At 36.3% G+C, this 25,014-nt stretch overlaps 1 protein-coding gene across 1 annotated transcript; it reads left to right on the top strand.

Annotated features, from left to right (window-relative positions):
• Positions 1-3,475: 3,475 nt before the first annotated feature.
• Positions 3,476-24,590, top strand: LOC141398300 (uncharacterized). The gene is made up of 3 exons (XM_073975580.1): positions 3,476-4,098; positions 12,056-12,491; positions 24,018-24,590. The coding sequence occupies exons 1-3, from the start codon at positions 3,476-3,478 to the stop codon at positions 24,588-24,590; spliced, it is 1,632 nt and encodes a 543-aa protein (XP_073831681.1).
• The last annotated feature ends 424 nt before the right edge of the window (positions 24,591-25,014 follow it).

The following is a 25,014-nucleotide window of genomic DNA, read 5'->3' on the forward strand; positions in this document are numbered from 1 at the left end:
AAAAGTGTATATGAGAAGTATATGCACTCAAATCAAAAATTTCTGGGCTGGTTTTCTGTATTGACAATACTTTTTGTAAACAAAATTAGATTATGATAGTTCCTACAATAGGTATTGTTAACGATTTTAACAATATTGCGGAAATTCGAAAGTTGTTTTTGTTTTCTATGTTTGGAACAAAAGATGGTATTTTTGGATTTGGATTACAATGTTTGAACAAAACAAATACATTTTTGGAACCAAAACATATATTTTTGTTCCAACAAAAGCGAAAAATATTTTTTCTCTGCGTGCACGGTGCAATTTGTTTCAAGTTTTTTTATGTAGCTGATAAAAAACAGGGTTTCTATTTGGACCAATATTGAAGGAGTTATGAGCATTTCTTTTTTTCAAAGTGCGACACCTCCGTAACCGTCAGCCAAAAAATCTGAATTTGCACTGAAATGTTTTCCTGAGTATCCGATTTTAAATTTTGGACCGTTTTCACGAATATTTTGGTCCAAAAATATTTTTTCGAACGGCAACACTGGCTATGCACCCCGGAAGAATTGTGGCTTCGAAGTCAAAGGGGATAATTTTGTCAGGCTAAGTATTTTAATTTTAACTCATTTAATTTTAACGTCTATCAAACTTCATCTTCCAGGTCAATATAGCCAATGTCTGATTTCTTTAAATTTTTTTCTCCTGATTTGGTCTACAGTTATCAAACCGATCAAAGTTAAGCAAACAACCAACTACAAAAATGTACCTTAGATCTCAGTAAACAACTTTCTGGAACATACGAAGACTGTAGAAACGGTTCTTAAAGATCAAAATTGCAAAACAAATGCGACACGTACCCTTTTTTCTCTGGTTCTGGTCCATAGATACTAAACCGGTGAAAATTCAAGAAAACAATCTACTACAATAGTGTAGCAAACCCAGTAAAATGTTCGATGCCAAAGATGCCATTCAATCATGGGTGCAAGTGATCTGGCATGTCATCTTTTTAGCATCTTCATCGATGAATTTTATATGAGCGTGGACCCCTAAAGATGACGTTCCTTTTTGGATCCTAAGCATGTCATTTTAACCAATGCATTGACATGTCATTTTCCCCAATGCTTTGGCATGTCATTTTAAGCAATGCATTGACACGTCATTTTCACCCATTCTTTGACATGTCATTTTAACCAATGCTTTGACATGTCATTTTCACCAATCCCTTGGCATGGCATTTTCATGCCTTGTTTGGAAAATGGAAATGCTCTATTGAAATATGGACAAACAAAACTCTTTATTAATTCAAACGAATTCACGAAATAACTACAATTAATTGATCAGTAAAAAGTTTACATCCAAAATTGCAATGCAATCACCACCGCTGCAACGCAAGAGATTACTTCCTCCGTTCTCCGCAACTGATATTCTTTCATCTTACAAAAGGTTTTTTCTGTTATCTTCCCATCACCAGTTCAGATTTCGACATGGACTCCAAATGCACTCCTTTAAATATTTTTATTTCGTAAATTACTTTTATTTTATAATTTTGTTATTTTATAACAACATTTTGGAAATTTATACTCTTTTGTTTAGTGACACAAATATGTAGGGATCTACAAGCCGGTTTGCTTTAAGGATCTCTAAGAACAAAATGTAACGAACGGGGAGGAGAGACTTTTTCTGGAAAATACCATTTATGCTTAATTAATTTATTTTTAATTGTTTCTTTCTTAAAGTGGTTTCTTCTTAATTTTCAGAACCTTGTTCCTTTTCGTTTCGGACTTTTTTCAAATTCCAAGAAGCGAGATTTGATTGATTTCGTTCTATGTCAGATTTAGAACAGACAAGGAAACTTTTAAAATAGCATTGTGTGCAGTCCGATTCTATTTTTAGCTCGATTATTGGGACTTCATTTTTATTGCAGACATTTCGATCTTCATACAATACCAATTGTTTAGAAGTTTTAGTTGTCTGATATGCAGGAAATGTAAGACAACATCACGACGACAGTTCTAACAACTTTGGTCTGTTCCAGAACCTGCAAGAATCTACTAATTACTACGATAACCATTTTTCCTTTATGTCATCGGAAAAAAATAGTAGAAATTAGTAGATTTTTGCAGTACTGGAACATACCAAAATGAATATAAACAGGTGTGTAAATAAAAACACAAACATCATCTCTATTGGATCGATGGAATGGGTACAAATGCTGATGAAAAGATCGGATCTTTCACGACTTCCTTTGCATTGGTTCAAATTCCAATGAAAAGATCGGATCTGGGTAAATTTTTGTAGTTGATTACATAATACTTACATAATAGGTGAAAAAAGTAAAAAAATCGTATATTTTCTGAGGCATTTTGCTGATATCTTAGCTACATTATCGTAGCTATGGACCAGAACCAGAGAAAACAGGATAAAAATCCCATATGTTTTGCTATTTTGACCTTTAAGAACCATTTCTACAGAGTACGCATGTTCTAGAAAGTTGTTTACTGAGATCGACGGCACAATTTTGTAGTTGGTTGTTTGCTTTAACTTCAATTGGTATGATATCTGTAGACCAAAACCAGAGAAAAAAATTTAAAAGAAATCAGACATTGCCAGTTTTGACCTTGAAGATGAAGTTCGATGGATTCTATGTATTCACATTTTTTGTTATTTGTGAGCACAGCTACAAATTCGCCCCGGAGTTCAAAATAAAATACTTAGCGGTTCAGAAGATATGATCCTAACAAAATGATCCCTTTTTACATCAAAGCCTCAAATTTTTCGGGTCCCATAACCGCGAAACTTGAGGAAATAGGGAAAAACGTCGAAACACGTGTCTTCTCTTTCTTTGGCTTCTATCATGCTGTGCTGTCAGAATAGGGTTAATCATTTTCAAGTCGCATAGTGATATTAAACTTCAATCGTAGTAGTAAATATTTAAAAACTTTAATGAATGTTTTTGCCAGGAATCGACAATCCAAACGATAGTAAAATAATACCTTCACCGGTTATGCAGACAATATGACGTCGTTTAGAAAACGTGTTTTTTGCATATACATACATATATGCATTTAAATCTACTATAACTGGTCACATTTAAAATTAGTGTAATAAAACTTTATATGTGATTTATATATCATTTTAATAGTAGTTGCGAAATGCTTCCAGTATAAACTTTAACATAAAAATCAAGTTTAATTTTTTAAATTACTTCTAGAGGTAAGAAACTTAAGCAGATTGTATCAATTATGCACATATCGGGAAGGATTTATAGGGCCAGGTAAATTGATATTCAAATTTCTTTGGACGGTGAAAGGCTGGAGTGTACTCGCGAACAATTTGTATAAAAGTTCTGATTAATGTGATAAATGGTATCAGTATCAAGTATCTCAACAGAACAGAACAAATCTTAAAAAGCATAATGGTAATTTCAAAAAAAAGTTAGGTACTTAATAAGAAAAACGATTAATTAATGTTATACTTTCTTCTCTAGAAATCAATGATCATTGCTTTGGCCCTTTTCGTTGCGTCCGCATCAGCTGGAGTTCTTCCATATTCCTATGCTGCTCCTGCTTCTTTTGCTACCTATGCTGCTCCTGCAGCTCTATCCACTTATGCCGCCCCTGCGGCTGTAACTAGCTATGCTGCTCCAGCTGCTGTCTCAACTCATTATGCTGCTCCAGCTGCTGTCTCTACCACCTACTCTGCCCCTGCTGCTGTCTCCACTCATTATGCTGCTCCAGCTGCTGTCTCCACCACCTACTCTGCTCCTGCTGCTGTCTCAACTCATTATGCTGCTCCAGCTGCTGTCTCAACCCATGTCGCTGCCCCCGCTGCTGTAGCCACTTATGCCGCCCCTACTGCTGTAACTAGCTATGCTGCCCCTGCTGCGGTCTCCACCCATTATGCTGCTCCAGCTGCTGTCTCCACCACCTACTCTGCTCCTGCTGCTGTCTCAACTCACTATGCTGCTCCCGCTGCTGTGTCTACCACATATGCTGCTCCCGCTGCTGTAACCTCTTATGCTGCTCCAGCTGTCGTTACTCCATCTGCTACTTTCCTCGGAACTCTTGGAGGTTTCGGAGCTTATCGCTTCGGCGGATTCAATGGTTTCTTAAAGAAGTAGATACATATTTTTAATAATGATTTTCTCCTAGAATTAGACAAAAAAATAATTTTTGGAGAGCAAAAGCACGATTTTTGGTAATTATTGAAATATCTGCTTTTTGTAGTTAATTTTTAAATATAAATACAGCACAAGCAAAAAATATTTTTTGATTATTTAGATTGAGAAAATTTCCATTGGCGAAGTATTTTTTAAACAGACTCAATATCTGAATGAAGCTGTTTTGTTTTTTCAAGTTCAAACTACATGGGAATTAGTAACGATAAGTTAGAGGAGTTAATCCACTGTTTTCAAAAAACTGACTTCAATAAAAATCCAATAACTCAAAAAAACTGATGCATACATAAATCTATTGTTTGGACAGAAACAGATCTGGACATTAGGGTTATGACATTTTGACATTTTGTCTCAAAAATGATTTCCTGTAGCAGGTATGAATTTACTTTTACCTAATAATCACTACGCTATCGTTTATTCCATTGAAATATAAAAAAAGTTCATGCACAAATCGATTTTAAAAATATATATTTTTTTAAATGTATGAAAAGAAAAAAAAAAATCAAAAAATATTTTTTGTTGCACGAATGAATAAATATAAGCCTACTAATAACTATAATAATGTTTATTTCATTCAAATATGGAAAAAGTTCATGCACAAACCACTTTGGAAAAATTTTAAATTTTTTGTTTTTTGCAGAGTTCGAAAATAAACAGTACACTAACATAGTGTACCGCTCCGAGAACAGTATCACTAAAATATTTTTAGCGTTAGTGTTCCGGAACACAAACACTAAAAAATATTTTAGTGATACTGTTCCGGAGCACAACGATAAACGTAGTGTTCCACCTTTTGGTACACTAAAAACGTTGGGTACCGCAGTCGGAACACTAAAAATCGTAGTGCTCCGCAGTCGGAGCACTAAAAATCGTAGTGCTTCGCAGTCGGAACACTAAAAAATCATTGTGTACCACATGTCGGAACACTAAAAAATAACGTAATGATAATGTACCACACACGAGTTTATTATGATTTGCGAGGAAAATTAAATATTTATAATTTTTGAGATAAGTGCAAATTAAGACATAAAAACTAAGATACACCTCTTAAATCCATGTATGTATACATATTAATTAATAACGTTGGGAACTTAAAGAGGAAATATGAAAAACATTGATTCGGTTGTTATACAATGGCGCACTACAAATTGTAGTGTTCTGACTGTGGATACATGAGTTTATTATGATTTGTGAGGAAAACTAAACATTTTATATTTTTTTTAATAAATACAAATTAAAAAAAATTAATAGAACACGTGAAAAACGCCTGATTTGATTTTTGGACAATGGATCAATAAAAATCGTAGTGTTCGGTTGCGGAGCACTAAAAATCGAAGTGTTCAGACTGACGGATCACTAAAAATCGTAGTGCTCCGACTGCCGGATCTCTAAAAATCGAAACAATGGAACAATAAAAATCGTAGTGTTCTGCTGCGGAGCACTAAAAATCGTACTGTTCCGACTGCCGGATCACTAAAAATCGTAGTGTTCCGACTGCCGGATCTCTAAAAATCGAAACAATGGAACAATAAAAATCGTAGTGTTCGGCTGTGGAGTACTAAAAATCGTAGTGTTCCGACTGCCGGATCACTAAAAATCGTAGTGTTCCAACTACCGGATCACTAAAAATCGTAGTGTTCCAACTGCCGGATCACTAAAAATCGTAGTGTTCCGACTGCTGGATCACTAAAATCGTAGTGTTCCAACTGCGGGATCACTAAAAATTGTAGTGTTCCGGATGCCGGATCTCTCGAAACGCTGTTAATTATAATTTCTGAGGAAAATTAAATATTTTATGGATTGTGGGACGAGTAAAAATTAATAAATAAAATGACACGTGTTTTAAATTAGTTACAAACGTTGAGAGCTTTAGTAGAAAATTAGAAAAAAAATCATCATCATTAATTGATGAATATTGTTTCTTGTACAAATGGCAACAGGTACAATTTCCCCAAAATAATAAGTGTGTGGTAGTATTTATCCCGAAATCATAAAGTTGCTTGCGGAAAATCAGCACATTCTCATTGAGTGATATTGTTGGTTGTACAAATATCACCAGATACAATTTCCCCAAAATAATAAGTGTCTTCAAACGTACAAGTCTACTTAGGAAAATCCACATACTTTCTTCAACTGAATTCACTGAGGAATTTTGTTTTTGATACAAAAAGTTACAGGTACAATTTCCGCAAACATTGTGTTGTTTTTTGTTCACATTAAAAAATTAAGAAATTCATGAAGATCAAGAAGACAATTTTTATACGAATATGTACATCTTTATGAAACTAAGTATTGTTATTCTGATACGTATGTATATACTGAGCGTCTAAACGTGCAACCACAGTAACGTGTAATATTTTAGATTATAAACAAACAAGTAAGAAAGTATCAGTCGCCTGTGTATATTGAAACAAATTTGTCTCAAAAAACGTATATATTTAGGGGGTTTTAAAAATTGTGGGCGTTTAAACCGACAAAAAATGTTTATTAGGATTAAAGATCAAAAGTTTTGCGGAGGAGATACTAAAAATAATGGATCTCCAGCCACTGCATATGGCGCCATAGGGATTTTTACACCCTTCGGGCTGTTTGTTCAAGAAGTATGGACTTGCCTCTGAAAAAACTTTTACCATCGTAATTGAGGCAGCGAATGCAAGTTGCTTCAACAAAAATCAAAGTTAGTCCATATCAGGTCTTAAAGTGAACTTATACGAAATTTTGTGTGGGAGGTACCGGATGGAGTGGACAAATATAGTCCATATTTGAACTTGATCTATATCTGGTAGATATATTAGGATGTGTAAAGTATGGACCAATTCGGCCAATCCCTTCAAAAGTTAACGTGCGAACAATTTTTCCGAATATTTTTGAACTTTTGTGGGGGAGGTACCTGAAGGAGTGGACCGATGTGTCTTATCTTCGAACTTAAACTATGTTTGGACAAAATATTACTAAGGCCACATTTTGAATCGAATCTGTAGATCCGTTCGAGAGTTATCTTGCGCTCCAACCACCTCACACCGTGTCATAGGGGTTTTTTGCAACTTTCAGGTTATTTTCTCAGGAAGTGTAAACTTGCCCCTGATGAATCTTGTACCGTGATATGGAGGGCAGTGAATACAAGTTGCTAAAACAAAAATCAAAGCGATTCGAGAGATGGCCCTAAACTGAACTTTTCCGAAATTTTGTGTGGAAGGTACCCGAAGGAGTGGACCGATTGAGTCCACATTGGAACCTTATCTAAGTCTAGTACACATATCACGATGGGCAAAGTATGGACCAAATCGGTTACTCACTTCAAGAGTTATCGTGCGCACAAATTTTCCGAACATTTTCTAACTTTTGTGGGGGAGGTACTGGAAGGAGTGGACCTGTATAGCCCATCTTCGAACTTAAACTAAGTTTGGGCAAAATATTACGAAAGCCAAAATTTGAACCGAATCGAACCATTATTTCGATGAGGCACATTTTGCCCGTATGAAAGTGTATATACCCTCGTTAGCATAAATGCTGAGGGTATAAAAATGTAATATATAGTGTTTTATAAAAATTTGTACCGCATACATCTTGTCATATTTTCTACTAACGTTCTCAAATTTTGTAACTAATTTTAGGTACATGGATATAACATGCTCATCTTAATTTGTATTTATTAATTTTTACTTGACCCAAAAGCCATCAAATATTTAATTTTCCTCATAAATCATAATAAACAGATGATTACCGAAACGTCGAACAGTAAAATTTTTACTGCTCCATTGTCCAAAAACCAGTCAGATGTTTTTCACATTTCCTACTAATTTTTATTTCTTAACTAGCGGACCCGGCGAACTTCGTCTCGCTATTAAGGAATAAAGTTTCATACAAAACTCAATTTTCGATTTTTCCAATTTTCCGACTTTTCCAGAGAGATTTTCCAAAATTTTCTTCCATAAAGACCTTCTCCTTGAAAATACGAATAACTGAAAAAAAATTTTTACAGAAATCGGCCTAGCCGTTCTCATTTTATGAATTACTATACATTTTTTACACCATTTTTATATATATAGATAGATTTGTATTTATTAAAAAAAACATAAAATATTAAATTTTCCTCACGAATCATAATAAACTCATGTGTGGTACATTACCTTATTCTCGTATTGCACGTGGTACACTACGATTTTTAGTGATCCGGCAGTCGGAACACTACGATTTTTAGTGCTCCACAGTCGAATACTACGATTTAGTGCTCCATTGTCCAAAAATCAACTCAGATATTTTACACATTTACTTGTAATTTTTATTTATTAATATGTATTTATTTATCCTAAAAACATAAAATATTTAATTTCCCTCATAAATCATAATAAACATACGATTACCTTAACGTTACTTTTTAGCGTTTCAGCTCGTGGTACGCTACGATTTTTAGTGTTCCGACAGTCGGAACACTACGATTTTTAGTGCTCCATTGTCCAAAAACCAAATCAGATGTTTTTCACATTTTCTTTTAATTTTTATTTATTAAAAAAATATATATAATATTTAATTTCCTCAGAAATCATAATAAATTAATGTATGGTTCATTACCTTATAGTTTCAAAACGTGGTACCAAACGATTTTTAGTGCTCCGGCACGACGATCTTTCTGCTTCATTCCGCAAAAACTAAATATTGTTTTTTCATAATTTTGACCATATTTCGCAATGTGTTTAACTAATTTAAACATACATGGATGTAACAGTTTATCTTAATTTTTATTTAATCAAATTTAACCAAATATTTAATTTTTCTAAGAAAACATAATACCTTTATTATTTTTTAGTGTTCCAACACGTGGTGCACTATGATTTTTAGTGATCCGGCAGTCGGAACACTAAAATTTTTAGTACTCCGCAGTCGGAGCACTAAAATTGTTAGTGCTCCGCAGTCACTTCCACTTTCGTATTTAAATAATCATCTTCTTGGGAAAAATCTTACTTTAATAATTGGTATATTATTTGCTCGGATGCCCATTCATGTAATTCCCAAACCGTGGTTATTTTATTAACAATTTATTAAGCTTGTTGTCCGGTTGGTACACTTATTGCTAATTCATTTTCAAAATAGAAAAATTAAGCACTTTTTAAGTTGTTTAAGATAAATTCCTAAATAAAACAACAAAACCAATGTAAAAAATGTAATTTTGTATTGTTTTGGTAAAATAACAAATGTTTCACACGGGTATAAAGGAAAAATTGTATTGAAAAATGTTAAAAAATTCAGAAAAAATAGTAATCGTCCGAATCCCATTACCACATAGGATTTAAAATTGTTGTAATTGGACGTAGTTTAATACAAAAATAATTAAAGAAAATCGAAGGGGTCGAACATCTTTAAAAATTGATTTTAAATATTAAATCGCGAAAATATCATCCAAGCCCACTGTGCAATTTTTTTTGCTATTTTTTATTAAATAGCTGATAAAACAACAAAACATACAAAAAAAGATTTTTTCAAATTGGACCAATATTAAAGAAGCTATGAGTATTTCATTGCATGTAGTTTTTACAGAATTTGACTTTTTCAAGGCGCGATATCTCTGGAACCGTTAGTCAAAAAAAAATCTGAAAATATACTAAAGTGTTTTGCTAATGAGCAGCATCACCATAGCAAAAAATAAAGGAAATCAAAAACCTCATCTTGAAAAAGTGTCCGATTTCACTCAGAAATCCCCATATATATTCTTGACCAGGGTAAAATTCTAAGTCGATATAACCATGTCCGTTTGTCCATCTGTTGAAATTAAGATACAGCTCGCAATTTGTACGCTAGAGCTTTATAATTTGGTATAGAAGTTTCTACAGTGCCCGAAATAAATATAGGTTCACATGTAAATTTCTATTTTTTCATAATTCCGATGACTTTTATAGGATTTTATAATTTTGTATTATGGAGTTGGACACTCCCCATGATATCAATATATCAATTATTTGATTTTGCGACAAAATAAAAAATTGTAAAATTTTAAAATTTTTTCCTTTATTTTTGGTGCGAAATAACGATAGGTTCAGGGCAATTGTTGGGGATTTAGAGGTATAAAGTTGAGGAAAACCTTTTACAAATCGTTGTTTTTTTAGATCGCCCATGTCCAAGGAGTAATTTAGTTTAGATGTTGTCCGCGAATTATTTTCAAAATGCAGATTTGTTCAACACTTTAAAGCAGTTTTTAAGAAACAAATTTTTAACGTGGGAGAGGAGGTGAATCTGTTGATGTCAGAGGCAAGGATCATTTCAGATTGCATGAAAAGAGTATCAATCAAAAAACTAAATCCAGTTTTTTAAAAAGATTCATAAATTGAGCGCAAATTTCAACGTCAAAAAAGTCTGGAGGGTTCTCCAACGCCACTTTGACGGCAAGAATCGCTTATTTTTCCCATTTATTGCAGTTGAAATAATTTTGCATCTCAAAACAACAGTCAACGTGATCTTCCGGTATCGAAAATGCGATGTAAACAAACGTTAGTAAGCTGGAATCGACCAAGGAAGAATTCAAAAATTGCCAAGTAAAACTTCATATAGCCCCCAAGGAACGGTACCTCCCGATTTTCGTATTATTATTATTATTATTATTATTATTATTATTATTATTATTATTATTATTATTATTATTATTATTATTATTATTATTATTATTATTATTATTATTATTATTATTATTAATATTATTATTATTATTATTATTATTGTTATTATTAATATTATTATTATTATTATTATTATTATTATTATTATTATTATTATTATTATTATTATATATATTAATATTATTATTATTATTATTATCCTAGGGCTTCATGCTCAGAGCTACTACGGTGGGTCAGTAGGTTGCGGATAGCTGAATGGCCTACATTACGTAGGTTAGCTGTCCCCCCCAATCAAACAACGGCACGCTGACGACATCGCTACGAACATGGTATACGATTTGGATACTTTACGACAAGATTGCTTCGAGCTGGCAGACGCGGCATTCTGTTACCTCAGTAAATGAGAGTGACATCTCATCGAAATGGCTTTCAGGCTAATGTCGTGTCTGTCTTCCGTCCCAATAAAACCTTGGCTAGGACTCAGAGAACGCTCCCTATTTTCGTCGCCATTAAATTGGCCTTGCAGGTTCAGTTGATTTAATCCTGATTCGTGTCCGACCTGGCTCTGAACACAAGTGCTCATAAGGCCTTGTGTCAACCCTCGCGAGGACCTCACTGCTAGCAAAGGCACCCTCGGGGTCAAAGAAGGACAACTGCATAACGAGTAAGGATAACGGCTCTGAGTTGGGACCCACTCACCTGATGTTTAATAATGATACCCCCAAAACCACTGAAGATGGAGATAACGCTTTCCGCATGAGTTCAAAAACTAAAAGAACCCCGGTGAACGTTCCACCAGCCAGCACAGAAGAAGAAACAACACAAACACCAAGTGTTACAGAAACTCCACAAACCCACATAGAGAAAGAACCATCGATCTATAACTCTTCCAAAGAAGAATTCATTCTTAAAATGAGAATATCGGAAGAGGAAGCCCTCACGAATTGTAAAAACGTGCTCCGAAAAATGAAAGCTGTTTTTAGCAAGCAATGCAACATCAGCAGGGATGTTCAAGCTGGTGTTACTGAGCTAGAGGAACTACTAGATGTAATAACAGACTATAGAAGAAACTGGAAAAAAGCTGAAGTAGAAAGAGCAGCAAGCACCAACAAAGGGATGTTGAAAAAAAAGTGCCTCAAGAAACGCAAAAAGCGAAGCGTAGCGCGCCAAGCCCTGTCGAAACAAATCCGGAGAAAAAGCAAAAACAGAAGGCAGTTAGTTCCCCCTCCGATCTAGCGCCCACAAATGCCCACGCGAAGAACTCTCACGAATGGGAAACTGTCCCCAGAAAAAGAAGACAACGACCTAAGAGGCCAAAACAACGACTAGACGCAGTCGTTATTAAGCCCCGAGATGGACACAGTTACTCCGACGTACTCCGAAGACTACGGGAAAAGGTGGATCCCGAAAAGACCAAAGTGGAAGTTCAAACGGTCCGAAAGACGAAAACTGGATCGATCCTCCTAGTAATGGGAAAAGGAGGAAACAAAGATGAATTCCGCGAGACAATTGCGGGCTCACTAAAAGAGGAAGCCTTAGTGCAAAGCAGAAAGTCAAAAGTCTCAATTGAACTTCAAGATCTTGATGCACTTTCCACAGAGGAGGAAGTACTTGAAGCTGTCTACAAGGTGACAAAAGCCGCAAAAACAGACATAGATGTTAAACTAACCTCAACAAATAGTCGCGAACAGAAAAGAGCATTCGTAGCCTTACCTTCGGAAGATGCAAACACTCTGCTTCTAGAAAGACGAATTTATATCGGGCTAGGATACTGCCGACTTAAATACCGAAAGGATGTAAAACGCTGTTACAAATGCTTCAGTGCAGGGCACATGCAGTGGAACTGTGAAGGCCCAGATAGGAAAAAAATGGATATTTGTAGAAGATGCGGGCAGACAGGTCACAAAATGAAAGATTGCTCAAACCCTGTAAAATGCTGCATTTGTTCGGAGAAGGAGAATAGACCAACAAATCACATGCCTGGGTCACGTAAATGTAGACCCCAAACAAAGAAAACTCAATGAGATTTCTTCAAGGCAACATGCATAGAGGAAAAGTAGCACACTCATTGCTGCCAAAGATAGTACAAGAAACAGACGCAGAAATAATCATTATAAGCGAACAATATTCGAACACATATAGCGGTAAATGGTTCGAGGACGACTCTAAAACTGCAGCAATATGGATCTCAAACACTAAGTATGTCATAAAATCCAGCGGAAAAGGAAACGGGTACACATGGGTACAACTTGCAAATGTGACCATAATAAGCTGTTACCTCACCCCAAGCGATAATATTGACACATTCCAAGAGAAACTTGACTCGATTGAAGATTTTGCAAGGTCTCAGTGTAGAGATATTCAGTTCTGTTCGTTGGTTGTGCAACACGCATTCTTAATGTCGGAGAAAAGACGGTCAATTTGTTCCAAGTGCTTTAAAGTGCTAAGCACTAACGTGTTTATTAGATGCAAAATATGTTGCTCTAAATTTCACAGACTCTGTGCTGGCATTGAAAACGAAAATGATTATAAGCTTCTTAAAAATTCAGTAAATATTGTTTATAATTGTGATGATTGTGCGGCTGTTTCAAGGGAGTTAATTGCCTCTATTTCTATGCTATCTACAGAAATTAGAGAACTAAAAACTCAATTCCACTCATTTGTTAATAACAAGGAGATTGTCAGTCCACCAACAACTAACACTTCTTCTAAGTCAAATTATGCTGATGTTACATTGTCTAATGCAGTGGGTCATTCACCTACCCCTCTCCGTTCTAGTACTGTTTGCTCTGCTGACGTTCTTTTGTTGGATAATTCTGATGCTGGCGCTGAGAGCAATAATGCACCTGCTAATGAAGTTGTTGGCAATGCTCCATGTGTTCGTGAGAATGCGAGCCTCTCTATGCTGAATAATGTCTCTCGAAATAGTGGTATTGCTCATAATGTTACTGGTGCTGTTTCTCATGAGAATGTTTTGAATAACGCTGAATATTCCTCTGCTGCTGATACTGCGCATACACAATAACAATCCACTCATGGATGGATTTGCTTCGGATGTTTATTCTGCGTCTATTGCGACGACGTCGGAGATCAGTCATGTCCCAGTGAAAAATTCCAAAGCTAAGCCAAAAAGAAATCGCAATCGAGTTATTTTTGGCGACAATTCGAATAACGATTTAGATGTTTTTTCTTCTAAAAAATGGATTCACGTTTCTTCTTTCAAACCTGCTGTTACCTGCGAACAGATTTTGAGTTACCTTGAGAAGAGAACTGGTCTTACTAGGGAGAATATGGAGTGCTACAGACTGGTTAAGAAAGATGCTTATTTACTGAAATTTAAATGGATTTCCTTTAAACTTGGTGTTCCTCCTCGTTGTTATAAAGACATGTTCAAACCGTCACTATGGCCGGCGGATGTTCAAGTTCGTCCGTTTGATTTTTTTGCGAAGACACGTACTGCAGAGACGAATGTTTGATTAATGTTTCTAAATGCTCCGACTTGGAAATATATTATCAAAATGTTGGCGGAATGCGGTCAAAGTTGGAAGAAATTTATAATGCCTGTTTACAGTTTGATTTTGATGTCATTGTTTTGGTGGAAACTTGGCTTAAGGAAGATTTTATGGATGAGGAATTATTGGATGCAAATATTTACTGCATTTACCGCAAGGATAGAGATTATGACAGACTGCAATGCTCTAAAGGTGGGGGTGTTTTGATTGCTGTGAAGAAATCGTTTAAATCTTCATTGTGTCGACTCCCAAATGTTGATTCGTCCTTAGATCAAATATGTGTTTCAGTTAATGGTTTGCACAAGAATTTACTTATTTCTGTTTCGTATATTCCCCCGAGATCTCATGATGATGTTTATGCGGCGCATGTGGAAAATAATGTTATCTTAAGTGAAAGTTTTTTAAATTCCGAGATGATAATTTTTGGAGATTTTAATCTTAGTGGTTTAATTTGGTCAAATGTATCTGAATCCGGTATTTTTTGTCCTACTAATGTAAACAAGGCCTGTGAAATGGAGGTAATTGATGGATTTTTTGGTAGTGATATGCGTCAAATTAATATATTTCGTAATCGATTGCATAAAATTCTTGATTTAGTTTTTATAAGTCCAAACTTAAAGTGTGAAATTCATGAATCTTTTAACCCATTCGTTACTTCGGACATGTATCACGTTCCTTTGGAGGTCAATGTGGATTTTTATGTTTTCTCTAAACAGACCGTTAAATTTGAAGGTTTCAAATTTAATGAGTGCGACTTCGATTGCATAAATGGTTTATTTATGGATATTGATTGGTTGAATATGTTCGATGGTTTAAGTCTTGTTGAATCTTATGATAAGTTTATTTCCATATCTAATGACATAATCTTTCGCAATGTACCTCGAAAGAGGCCGCCGCCTTATAAATTACCTTGGTATACTCCGGGTTTAAAAAAGCTGAAGAATCGGAGAAATAAATTGTATAAAGCGTTCAAAATCAGTGGTTGCTTATATAGTAAACAGAGGTATGATAATTGCAGTAGAGAATTCAATTTTTTGAATAAATTCTTATATAAACAATATATATCTAATGTTGAGTCTAGTATTAAAAATAATCCTAAATTTTTCTGGCAATATATTAATTCTAAAAAATCTTGCACTGATTATCCCTCGCTAATGCACTTTAATGAGGCACTCGCTGATACACCTTCTGGAATTGCAAATTTGTTTGCTGATTTCTTTAGTTCCAATTTTTCATCATGCAACAATCTAGATGTAGACTATAATGTGGGTGATACATTGACTGATTTTGGCCATTTGCGTCTTTCGTTATTGGATGTCCAAAAAGGTATTTCTATGCTTATGCCATCTGTGAAAATGGATGCTGATGGATTATGTGGTCTTTTCATTATAAAATGTTCTTCATCTTTAGCTCTGCCTTTGATGGTACTATTTAACATGTCTTTGAAGCAAGGTATTTTTCTTGACAGGTGGAAAATTGCTTCTGTTACGCCGGTTTTTAAAGCTGGTGCTAAAGATAATGTTTCCAACTATAGGCCTATTTCTAAATTGTGTAACGTTAGTAAGATTTTTGAACACATTGTTTTTGATAAAATGTATTTTTCTGTTAGGAATTGCATTTCTCCCTTTCAGCATGGTTTCGTTCGTGGGCGGTCCACTGTCACAAATTTAGCTGTTTTTTCGCAGTTCTGCATTTCTAGTTTTGAGCTTGGTTGTCAGGTCGATGTTATATACACCGATCTCTCTAAAGCATTTGATAAAGTTTGTTTTCGACTACTGTTAAAGAAATTGCATCGCATGGGTTTCCATTCTACTTTTCTTAAATGGATTGAAACTTATTTAATGTACAGAACTTACTTTGTTTCTATCGATGGCGCTGCTTCTTACAGTTATTCTGCCTCTTCTGGTATACCACAAGGTAGTATATTAGGACCATTGTTATTTGTTTTGTTCATAAATGACATATGTTCTACTATTAAATGGTCTTCCATTCTTCTGTATGCAGATGATTTTAAATTATTTATGCGAATAAATTCCACCGATGATGTTCATAAGTTGCAATCCGACATTGATAGCATTTGCAATTGGTGTTATAACAACTTTTTAGATATTAATGCTGCTAAATATTCCAAGGTGTCTTACTATAAATGTAGAAACCCTATTTTATATTCGTATACTTTGAATGGCCTTAGTTTAAACTGTTTGGATGAGGTAAAGGATTTGGGTGTTGTGTTTGACACTCAATTTACTTTTCTTTCTCATATTAATTATATCGTCCCAAGAGCCTATAGGCTACTTGCTTTCATTAAAAGAAATTGTAAGCATTTTACTGACCCTTATTCACTTAAAGTATTGTATACTTCCTTTGTTAGGTCAAAACTAGATTATGCGTCGTTAATATGGAACCCTTATTATAAGGTACATTGCTCGAGGCTGGAAAAGATTCAAAGGAAATTCATTAAATTTAGTCTTCGACACATCCAATTTGCTGATCCACATCCTACATATGAACATAAATGCCGCCTTATACATTTAAAAACTCTTGCAAATATGAGAACTTATTCTTCGCAAGTGTTTTTGTATAAGGTTATAAATGGAATTATTGATTGCGAATGGTTACTTGAATTAATAAATTTTAATGTCCCCCCTAGGCTTCTCCGTCATTGCAATTTTTTCCACAACGCTATTCACAGAACTAATTATGCTTGTAATGCTCCTATTTCACGGGCCATGAATGAATTTAATAATATATCTTCTCGTGACTTAGATTTTTGCGATCCCCTAAGTAAATTTACTAACACTTTAGATTTAATATACTTTTAGATGTAAGTGTCATATTGTCTGTAAGGAAATAATTGTTCCATAGACGTAATAAATAAATAAATAAATAGATATGATCGTGGCAGGTGATTTCAATTCCCGAGCATCCGAGTGGGGAATGCCAAGAACGGATTCAAGAGGGAAGCGCGTGGTAGACATGATTGCACGACTAGGGATGATAACTATAAACACGGGGAACAGACCAACTTTCGAACGCCCAGGATGTGAAGGAACCATCCCAGACGTTACTTTTGCCTCTGAGAACTTAATAAATAAAATTAGAGAGTGGAAAGTCCTAGATACCTACACAGCTAGCGACCCCCAATACATAGCTTATTGCCTGGAGACAGCCACGAACAGACAGAACACGACCACCTGCACAACCTCCCGTAGATGGAATGTCAACAAACTCAACCGATCCATCCTTCTCAGGGAGCTAAACAACAGGGCACTAGACGAAATCCCAACCACACTGGATGCGAAACATACAGTGGACCATATAATGCCGATGATTACAGCCATCTGTAATAAAGCAATGCCCAAAACAAACGCACTACCAAAGCGTAAAGAAGTATACTGGTGGAACTCTTCGATTGCCGAGTCCAGGCGAGAATGTGTCAAGACGAGGAGAATATACACTAGGGCTAAAAGAAGAGGTGAAGCTGAAGCAGAACACAATGTGTATAAAGAGGCAAAAAAAACGACTACAAGAATGCATTAGCAAAAGCAAAAAGGACAAGTGGGAAGAACTCAGGATGGATGTTAACAGAAACCCATGGGGCCTTGGCTATAAAATCGCCATGAAAAAGCTTGGAGGGAGAAGCTCGGTTGACAAGATGGATGAAGATGTGATGCAAAATATAGTATGCACTTTATTTCCACAACACGAGATCACATGCGATCAAATAGAATCGGAAAACATTGCAAACATACCACTTTTTTCCACTGAAGAACTACAAACTGCCGCTCGCAGTCTCAAAAACAAGAAAGCACCCGGTCCCGATGGAATACCAGCGGAGGTCATAAAAGAGATAGCGCTATCGCGCCCGGAAGTGTTACTTACTATGTACAATAAGTGCTTAACTGAGGGCATCTTCCCTGATATATGGAAGGTACAAAAACTGGTCCTAATAAGCAAGGGAAAGGACGATCATCGGCATCATCATATAGGCCATTATGCATGTTGGATACTGCCGGTAAAATGTTTGAAAGGCTAATAAAACCAAGAATCGGAGACGCAATAAACGCGGCAGGTGGGCTCTCCAGAAGGCAGTATGGCTTTCGTCCCGGAAAGTCTACTATTGGTGCCCTGGATGAAGTCATAAGTACTGTAGAAAGCGCAGAACAAGGAAATCACTATTCAAGACCGATTATCTTGCTAGCAACGTTAGATGTCAAGAATGCTTTTAACAGCTTGCGATGGGTGGACGTGGTAGAAACGCTTAGCAAAATCTTCAAAGTTCCGAAGTACCTCATGAATATTATACGAGACTATCTCAGGAACCGCATATTAATTTATGAAACCAATCAAGGCACGAAAAATGTGCAAATTACCTCTGGTGCCGCACAAGGATCAATACTGGGACCTGATCTGTGGAATGCGACGTATGACGAAATTCTAAAGATAGAGATGCCAGATGACACCTTCCTCGTGGGATACGCCGACGACATTGCGGCCGTGATAAAAGCGAGAAACACTGAAGAGGCGCAACGGAAGCTCCGGCAAACAATGATCCGTACAAAAAGCTGGCTAGAATCTCACGGTTTGCAACTGGCAATGCAAAAAACCGAAGTCCTATTACTTACAAAGCGACATATCAATACTAATATCGAAATCGATTTAGGAGATATAACCATACAGTCTAAGCCATGGTTAAAGTATTTAGGAATGAACATAGACACAAAACTCACATTCTCTAAACAGATAGATAATTCAACAGCAAAGGCGACCAAAATAACTGCGCAACTCAGTAGATTGATGGCAAATATTGGCGGCCCCTTGCCTAGCAGGAGGAAAATATTAATGGAGGTGATCAACAGTATACTTCTCTATGGCTCAGAAATCTGGGCAGCAACGTTACAAAAGCAGACTCGAGCAAAAAAACTACTGTCCGTCCAAAGAACAGCCGCGCTCCGAGTGACGTCGGCGTATCGTACAGTTTCCTCAGAAGCAATTCTAGTAATAGCAGGTATGATTCCTATAGACTTACAGGCAATGGAACGAAGGAAGGCTTTCATGACCAGATCGCAGAGTGCAGTCTACTCCGATCCGATGTCACCGATAAGACGGGAAACAATGGAGACTTGGCAATGCCGGTGGTCAAACGACACAAAAGGCAGATGGACGCATAAACTTATTCCAGAAGTCCAAAAATGGCACAACAGGAAGCAAGGAGAGGTAAACTATTACCTTACACAGATGCTCTCCGGACACGGCTATTTCCGAAAATACTTGTACCACATGGGGAAATGCAGTTCGCCGTATTGCATCTATGAAGAAGAAGAAGTTCTTGATAATGCTGAACATACTTTTTTCCACTGTGCCCGCTGGGAAAATAGACGGAATACTCTTGAAGCTGAGATTGGTTCACTTACTTGTACAAATGTCACTGAAAAGATGATACAAAACGAAAGAAACTGGGAGCTGATAAGAGCATTTGCTGAAAACGTACTCCGCGAAAAGAAGAAAGACCTTGACGCGAGTGCATAAAATTAAAGCGGGGCCTGGACGCAGGCAATAATCGTAGCAGATTTGGTTGAAACAAACACCGATCAGGGGATCCACCTCGAAGTAATGCGAAAGCGGTTCCGAGGTGGTTTCATATCCCCGGGGTGAAAGGAGGTGGGTTTTTAGCCGGTATGAAGATCGAGTCCGGCATAAGGCGACTGTGACGACTTCGTCAAATGCGTAACGCATTTTCCGATCTCAACCCGCAAAAAAAAACAAAAAATTATTATTATTATTATTTTTATTATTTTTATTATTATTATAATTATTATTATTATTATTATTATTATTATTATTATTATTTTTATTATTATTATTATTATTATTATTATTATTATTATTATTATTATTATTATTATTATTATTATTATTATTATTATTATTATTATTATTATTATTATTATTATTATTATTATTATTATTATCATTTTTACAAAAACTACTGAACCTATTTTTCTGAAATTGAAATTCTTCCGAACAACCACCCTCTGAACCACCCCGTTCCGAACCATCCCGCGCCGAACTTCCACCTTCCGATCCACCCTGCTTCGACCTTCCACCTGGCTGCGAATTTCCACCCTCGTAACCAACCCGCATTGAACTTCCACCCTCCGAACCACACCCTCCCATCCACCCCGCTCCGAACTTCTACATATCGAACCACTCTTCAACGAACCACCCTGCTCCGAACATCCACCCTTCGATTCTCCGAACCTAGGTACTCATTTTGGGACCTTAAGACCCGACCACGCCCGAGGGACTTATTTGTGGCTATAAGACCCGGCCACGCCCACTTTTTTAAGTGTGTTATATCTTCAAAACTTCTAAACCGATTTCCATGTAATTTTCAGATGATGTACAGGGATGGTCCTTAGTGGAAAAATGCTATAAATTTTGTTAAATTTCGGAGGTGATGGTTATACCCTGCATCCTACTTTTTTAAATGCGCTATATATGTAAAATGGACAAACCATAAGACCCGAACACTCCTACTTTCTTAAATATGTTACAAATCAATAGAAATACCAGATGTTATGCATAGCTAAGTTTTGGTCTTATTGGAAAGCAAGTATTTAAATTAGAAGGCAACATATCGATAGCTATAGCTTCATCAGGTATATAAGATGTACATTATAAGAAGGTGGAAGGACGGCACAGTTGGCCCTTAAGCCATTGTACATTCATGTGAATGAAGGGCACATATGCAATATTAAATATAAGTTATCACCTGGAACGAATTTACAATGGCACATAATAATTTAAGAAGCAATTCACCCTTAAATTTTAGACAAACACTTCCAGTTATACTATTCCAGCAGATAAAATAAATGCATGCCTCAAGTCATCAGCTTTTTCACGTTATGTTAAAATTACATGTCGACACAAACAAATCTGAAATTTTTTTATTTTTAATCCCTTGCAGATCTCGACTAATTAGCGATGCAATAAAAATACAATCGCTGACTTAAGGTAAAATAAAATTGCTTCAAGGGCCAGCAACGCGGACCGGGTCGGCTAGTAACATAATAATAATTATAACAGTAGATATAATAGTTACGTTCAAATCTTGAATGTTGAAACGAATAATATTTTTACAAAACCAGGGGATTAGAAAGGTTTATACAAATATGTTTGAATGCATCCATTTCATACAATTTTGAGTCCATTTAGTAACATAGGACCGTCTGTCTGTCTGCCTGGAGCGCACGATAACTCCCTAACGGATGAACCGATTTGGTCCAAAACATGCCCTTCGTAATATTTTGCCAACCATGGTTTAAGTTCGAATATGGGTCATATCGGTCCACTCCTTCAGGTACCTGTCCCACAAATGTTCGAAAATGTTTGGAAAATTTGTGCGCACGATAACTCTTGAAGGGACTTTCTGCATTGGTACATACCTTTCACATCGTGAAATTTCTTCCAGTCATGCATGTATGTGTTTTCAATATGGACTCTATCGTTCCACCCTTTCGAGTACATTCAACACACAACTTCGGAAAAGTTCAGTTCAAGACTTGCTCTCGAATAGATTTTTGGTTTTTATTTAAAACTTGTATTCGCTGCCCTCCACCATAAAATATTCTGAACTAAAATGGAATAATTAATTTTCTTTTCTACAATTTTAGGCGGATGGGGCCTATGTATATCAACGTGTGGACCTATGTTGACAATTTTTCGTGGAAAAGCTTTGTGATTACTGGGAACCTCAAATGTCAAATTAGGGATAGTTCGGTCAACAAATGTAATGTAAAATCCTCAAAATATCGAAAAATGGGGAGGTACCGTTATATGGGTGCTACACATGTTGCTGTAGCATTTATCAGGAGACAGATGAGTGGGGTTATCTGAGCAGGTAAATAAATGCAGCTTGTCGTGGGGTTTCACTCCACATATCGTGGGCTTAAACTCGGGCCCAATGTTTAGAGCGATATTATATTTTTTGTAGACAAGATAATTTATCAGGAGACAGATGAGTGGGGTTAGCTGAGCAGCTAAATAAATGCAGCTTGTCGTGTGGTTTCAATCCACATATCGTGGGCTTAAACTCGGGTCCAATATTTAGAACGACATTATATTTTTCGTAGACAAGAGAATGGTTCCTGACATATTGGTCGAAATTCCGAAATTTTGTGTGGGAAGTGCCCTAAGTAGTGGGCCTATGTCTATGTCGCGTACAAATAGTGCGATGTGCAACGTATGGACCAAATCGGTTACTGCCTCGAGTGCACAATATTCGCGAAAAGTTTTAACAGACAGGCGGAAAAAGACTGCTTAACCCTATTGGTGCTTCTTTTTTGTTTTTGATTTAAAAAATATGTTTTTTTTTCAATTTTATATATACTTAAGTCCACTATATGAATAATCAAAGCTTACTTTTTAACATTTTGTTTGAAAAAGTGGTTTTTGGACCCTATGTCATATGGCATAGAATGTATTTAAAGGAAAAAAAAACAAAATTGAAATATATAAGTTTTAATTTGATTTCATCTTATAGAAGAGCAGGAGGCCGTATAAAAGAGGAAGAGGTTTTCTTATAGAAAAGCAGGAGGTATTCTTAGAGAAGAGCAGGAGGTCGTCTCATAGAAGAGCAGGATGTCTTCTCATAGAAGAGCAGATGGTCCTCTCATAGAAGGGTAGGTGGCCATTTCATAAAAGAGCTGGGGATCGTTGGGATTTTATTGAAGACCAGGACATGAAAGATTTTTATAGAAGATCTAGAGGTCTTCTTTAAGAAGATTTGGGGGTCTTCCCACAGAAGAGCCGGAGGTCTTCTTTTAGAAAATTGAACATTATAGAAGACCTAGAGTCTTCTTATATGCTCCGAAGACTTCTTATAGACAAACTGGAGGACTTCTTATAGAAGACCTGAAAGTATTCTTACAGTTGATTTGAAGGACTTCTTATAGACCTGGAGGTCTTCTTCTAGAAGACCTGGAGGTATTCTTATAGAAAACCTGGAGGTCTTCTTGTAGATGACCTGGAGGTCTTCTTGTAGATGACCTGGAGGTATTCTTACAGAAGACCTGGAGGTCTTCTTATAGAAGACCTGGAAGTCTTCGTATAGTGGATCAGGAGGTCTTCTTATAGAAGACATGGAAGTCTGCACAAGATCTGGAGGTCTTCTTAGACAGGCTACGCCATATGACATAGAATCACCGGAAGGGTTAATCGACTCCGAATTGTCCGAAACTGTTTTCCTCCAAACATACTTATGGTCTAAAACCATTATTTCAAAGAGTCTTATTTTGTCGTATCAAAGTGTATATACATACCCTCGTTCGCCTAAAGGCTCAAGACGTGTTACTTAGAATTCCGAAAGTAATTTAATTAAATCTCAGTTTTGTTGTTAAAAATTAAAATAAAAAAACGAGTTTTCATTTTTCCCACAAGCAAATCAATTTTAACTGCATACCTCACACTTAAAAAAACATGTTGTTTTTATTTACAAATACTAAAACTCTAATTAGGGCCAGGTAAATTGATATTCAAATTTCTTTGGTCGGTGAAATGTGGAATTTTACTCGCGAACATTTTGTATAAAAGCTCTGATTAGTTTGATAAATGGTATCAGTTTCAAGTATCTCAGCAGAACAGAACAAATCTCTATAATCAAAATGGTAATTTGAATAAAATGGTTAGGTGCTTCATAAGATAAACGATTAGCTAATGTTATATTTTCTTCTCTAGAAAACAATGATTATTGCTTTAACCCTCTTTGTTGCTTCCGCATCAGCTGGAGTGCTTCCATATTCCTATGCTGCTCCTGCTGCTTTTGCTACCTATTCTGCTCCTGCAGCTGTAGCCACTTATGCTGCCCCTGCTGCTGTAACTAGCTATACTGCTCCAGCTGCTGTCTCTACTCATTATGCTGCTCCAGCTGCTGTCTCCACCACCTACTCTGCTCCTGCTTCTGTTTCTACCACATATGCTGCTCCTGCTGCTGTCTCAACCCATGTCGCTGCCCCCGCTGCTGTAGCCACTTATGCCGCCCCTGCTGCTGTAACTAGCTATGCTGCTCCAGCTGCTGTCTCAACTCATTATGCTGCTCCAGCTGCTGTCTCTACCACCTACTCTGCCCCTGCTGCTGTCTCCACTCATTATGCTGCTCCCGCTGCTGTTTCTACCACATATGCTGCTCCCGCTGCTGTAACCTCTTATGCTGCTCCAGCTGTTGTTACTCCATCTGCTACTTTCCTCGGAACTCTTGGAGGTTTCGGCGCTTATCGCTTCGGAGGATTCAATGGTTTCTTAAAGAAGTAGATACTTATCTCAACTAGAATTAGAAAAAAAAACTAATTTTCTTGAGAGCAAAAATACGACTTTTTGGTAATTCTTGAAATATCTGCTTAAATCGATCAATTTTGGTAATTGTTGTTTAATACAAATAAAGCACAAACAAAAAAAATATATATGCTGCAGAAAAAAATTTTTTGTTATTGATTTTTTAAATATTTATTAAGAAAAAATTTATGGGCACACCTACTTCACATTGTGGTTAGGGGTATTATGGATATTAGTATGTAACATGCAAAAGTAAACGATAAAAACCCATAGTTCCTTTTATGTATGTCCGTCCTTCCGACCGTAACGTACAGGCATTTATTGTCCGATTCAGCTGAAAATTGGGGAAGATAATTGTTTGCCTTAGGAAGAACGCAATTGCTTATGGCAAAAATCGGTTCAG

Source organism: Musca autumnalis, unplaced genomic scaffold (assembly GCF_047663935.1).
Source record: "Musca autumnalis isolate F117 unplaced genomic scaffold, ASM4766393v1 scaffold_3, whole genome shotgun sequence".
Classification (NCBI taxonomy): domain Eukaryota; kingdom Metazoa; phylum Arthropoda; class Insecta; order Diptera; family Muscidae; genus Musca; species Musca autumnalis.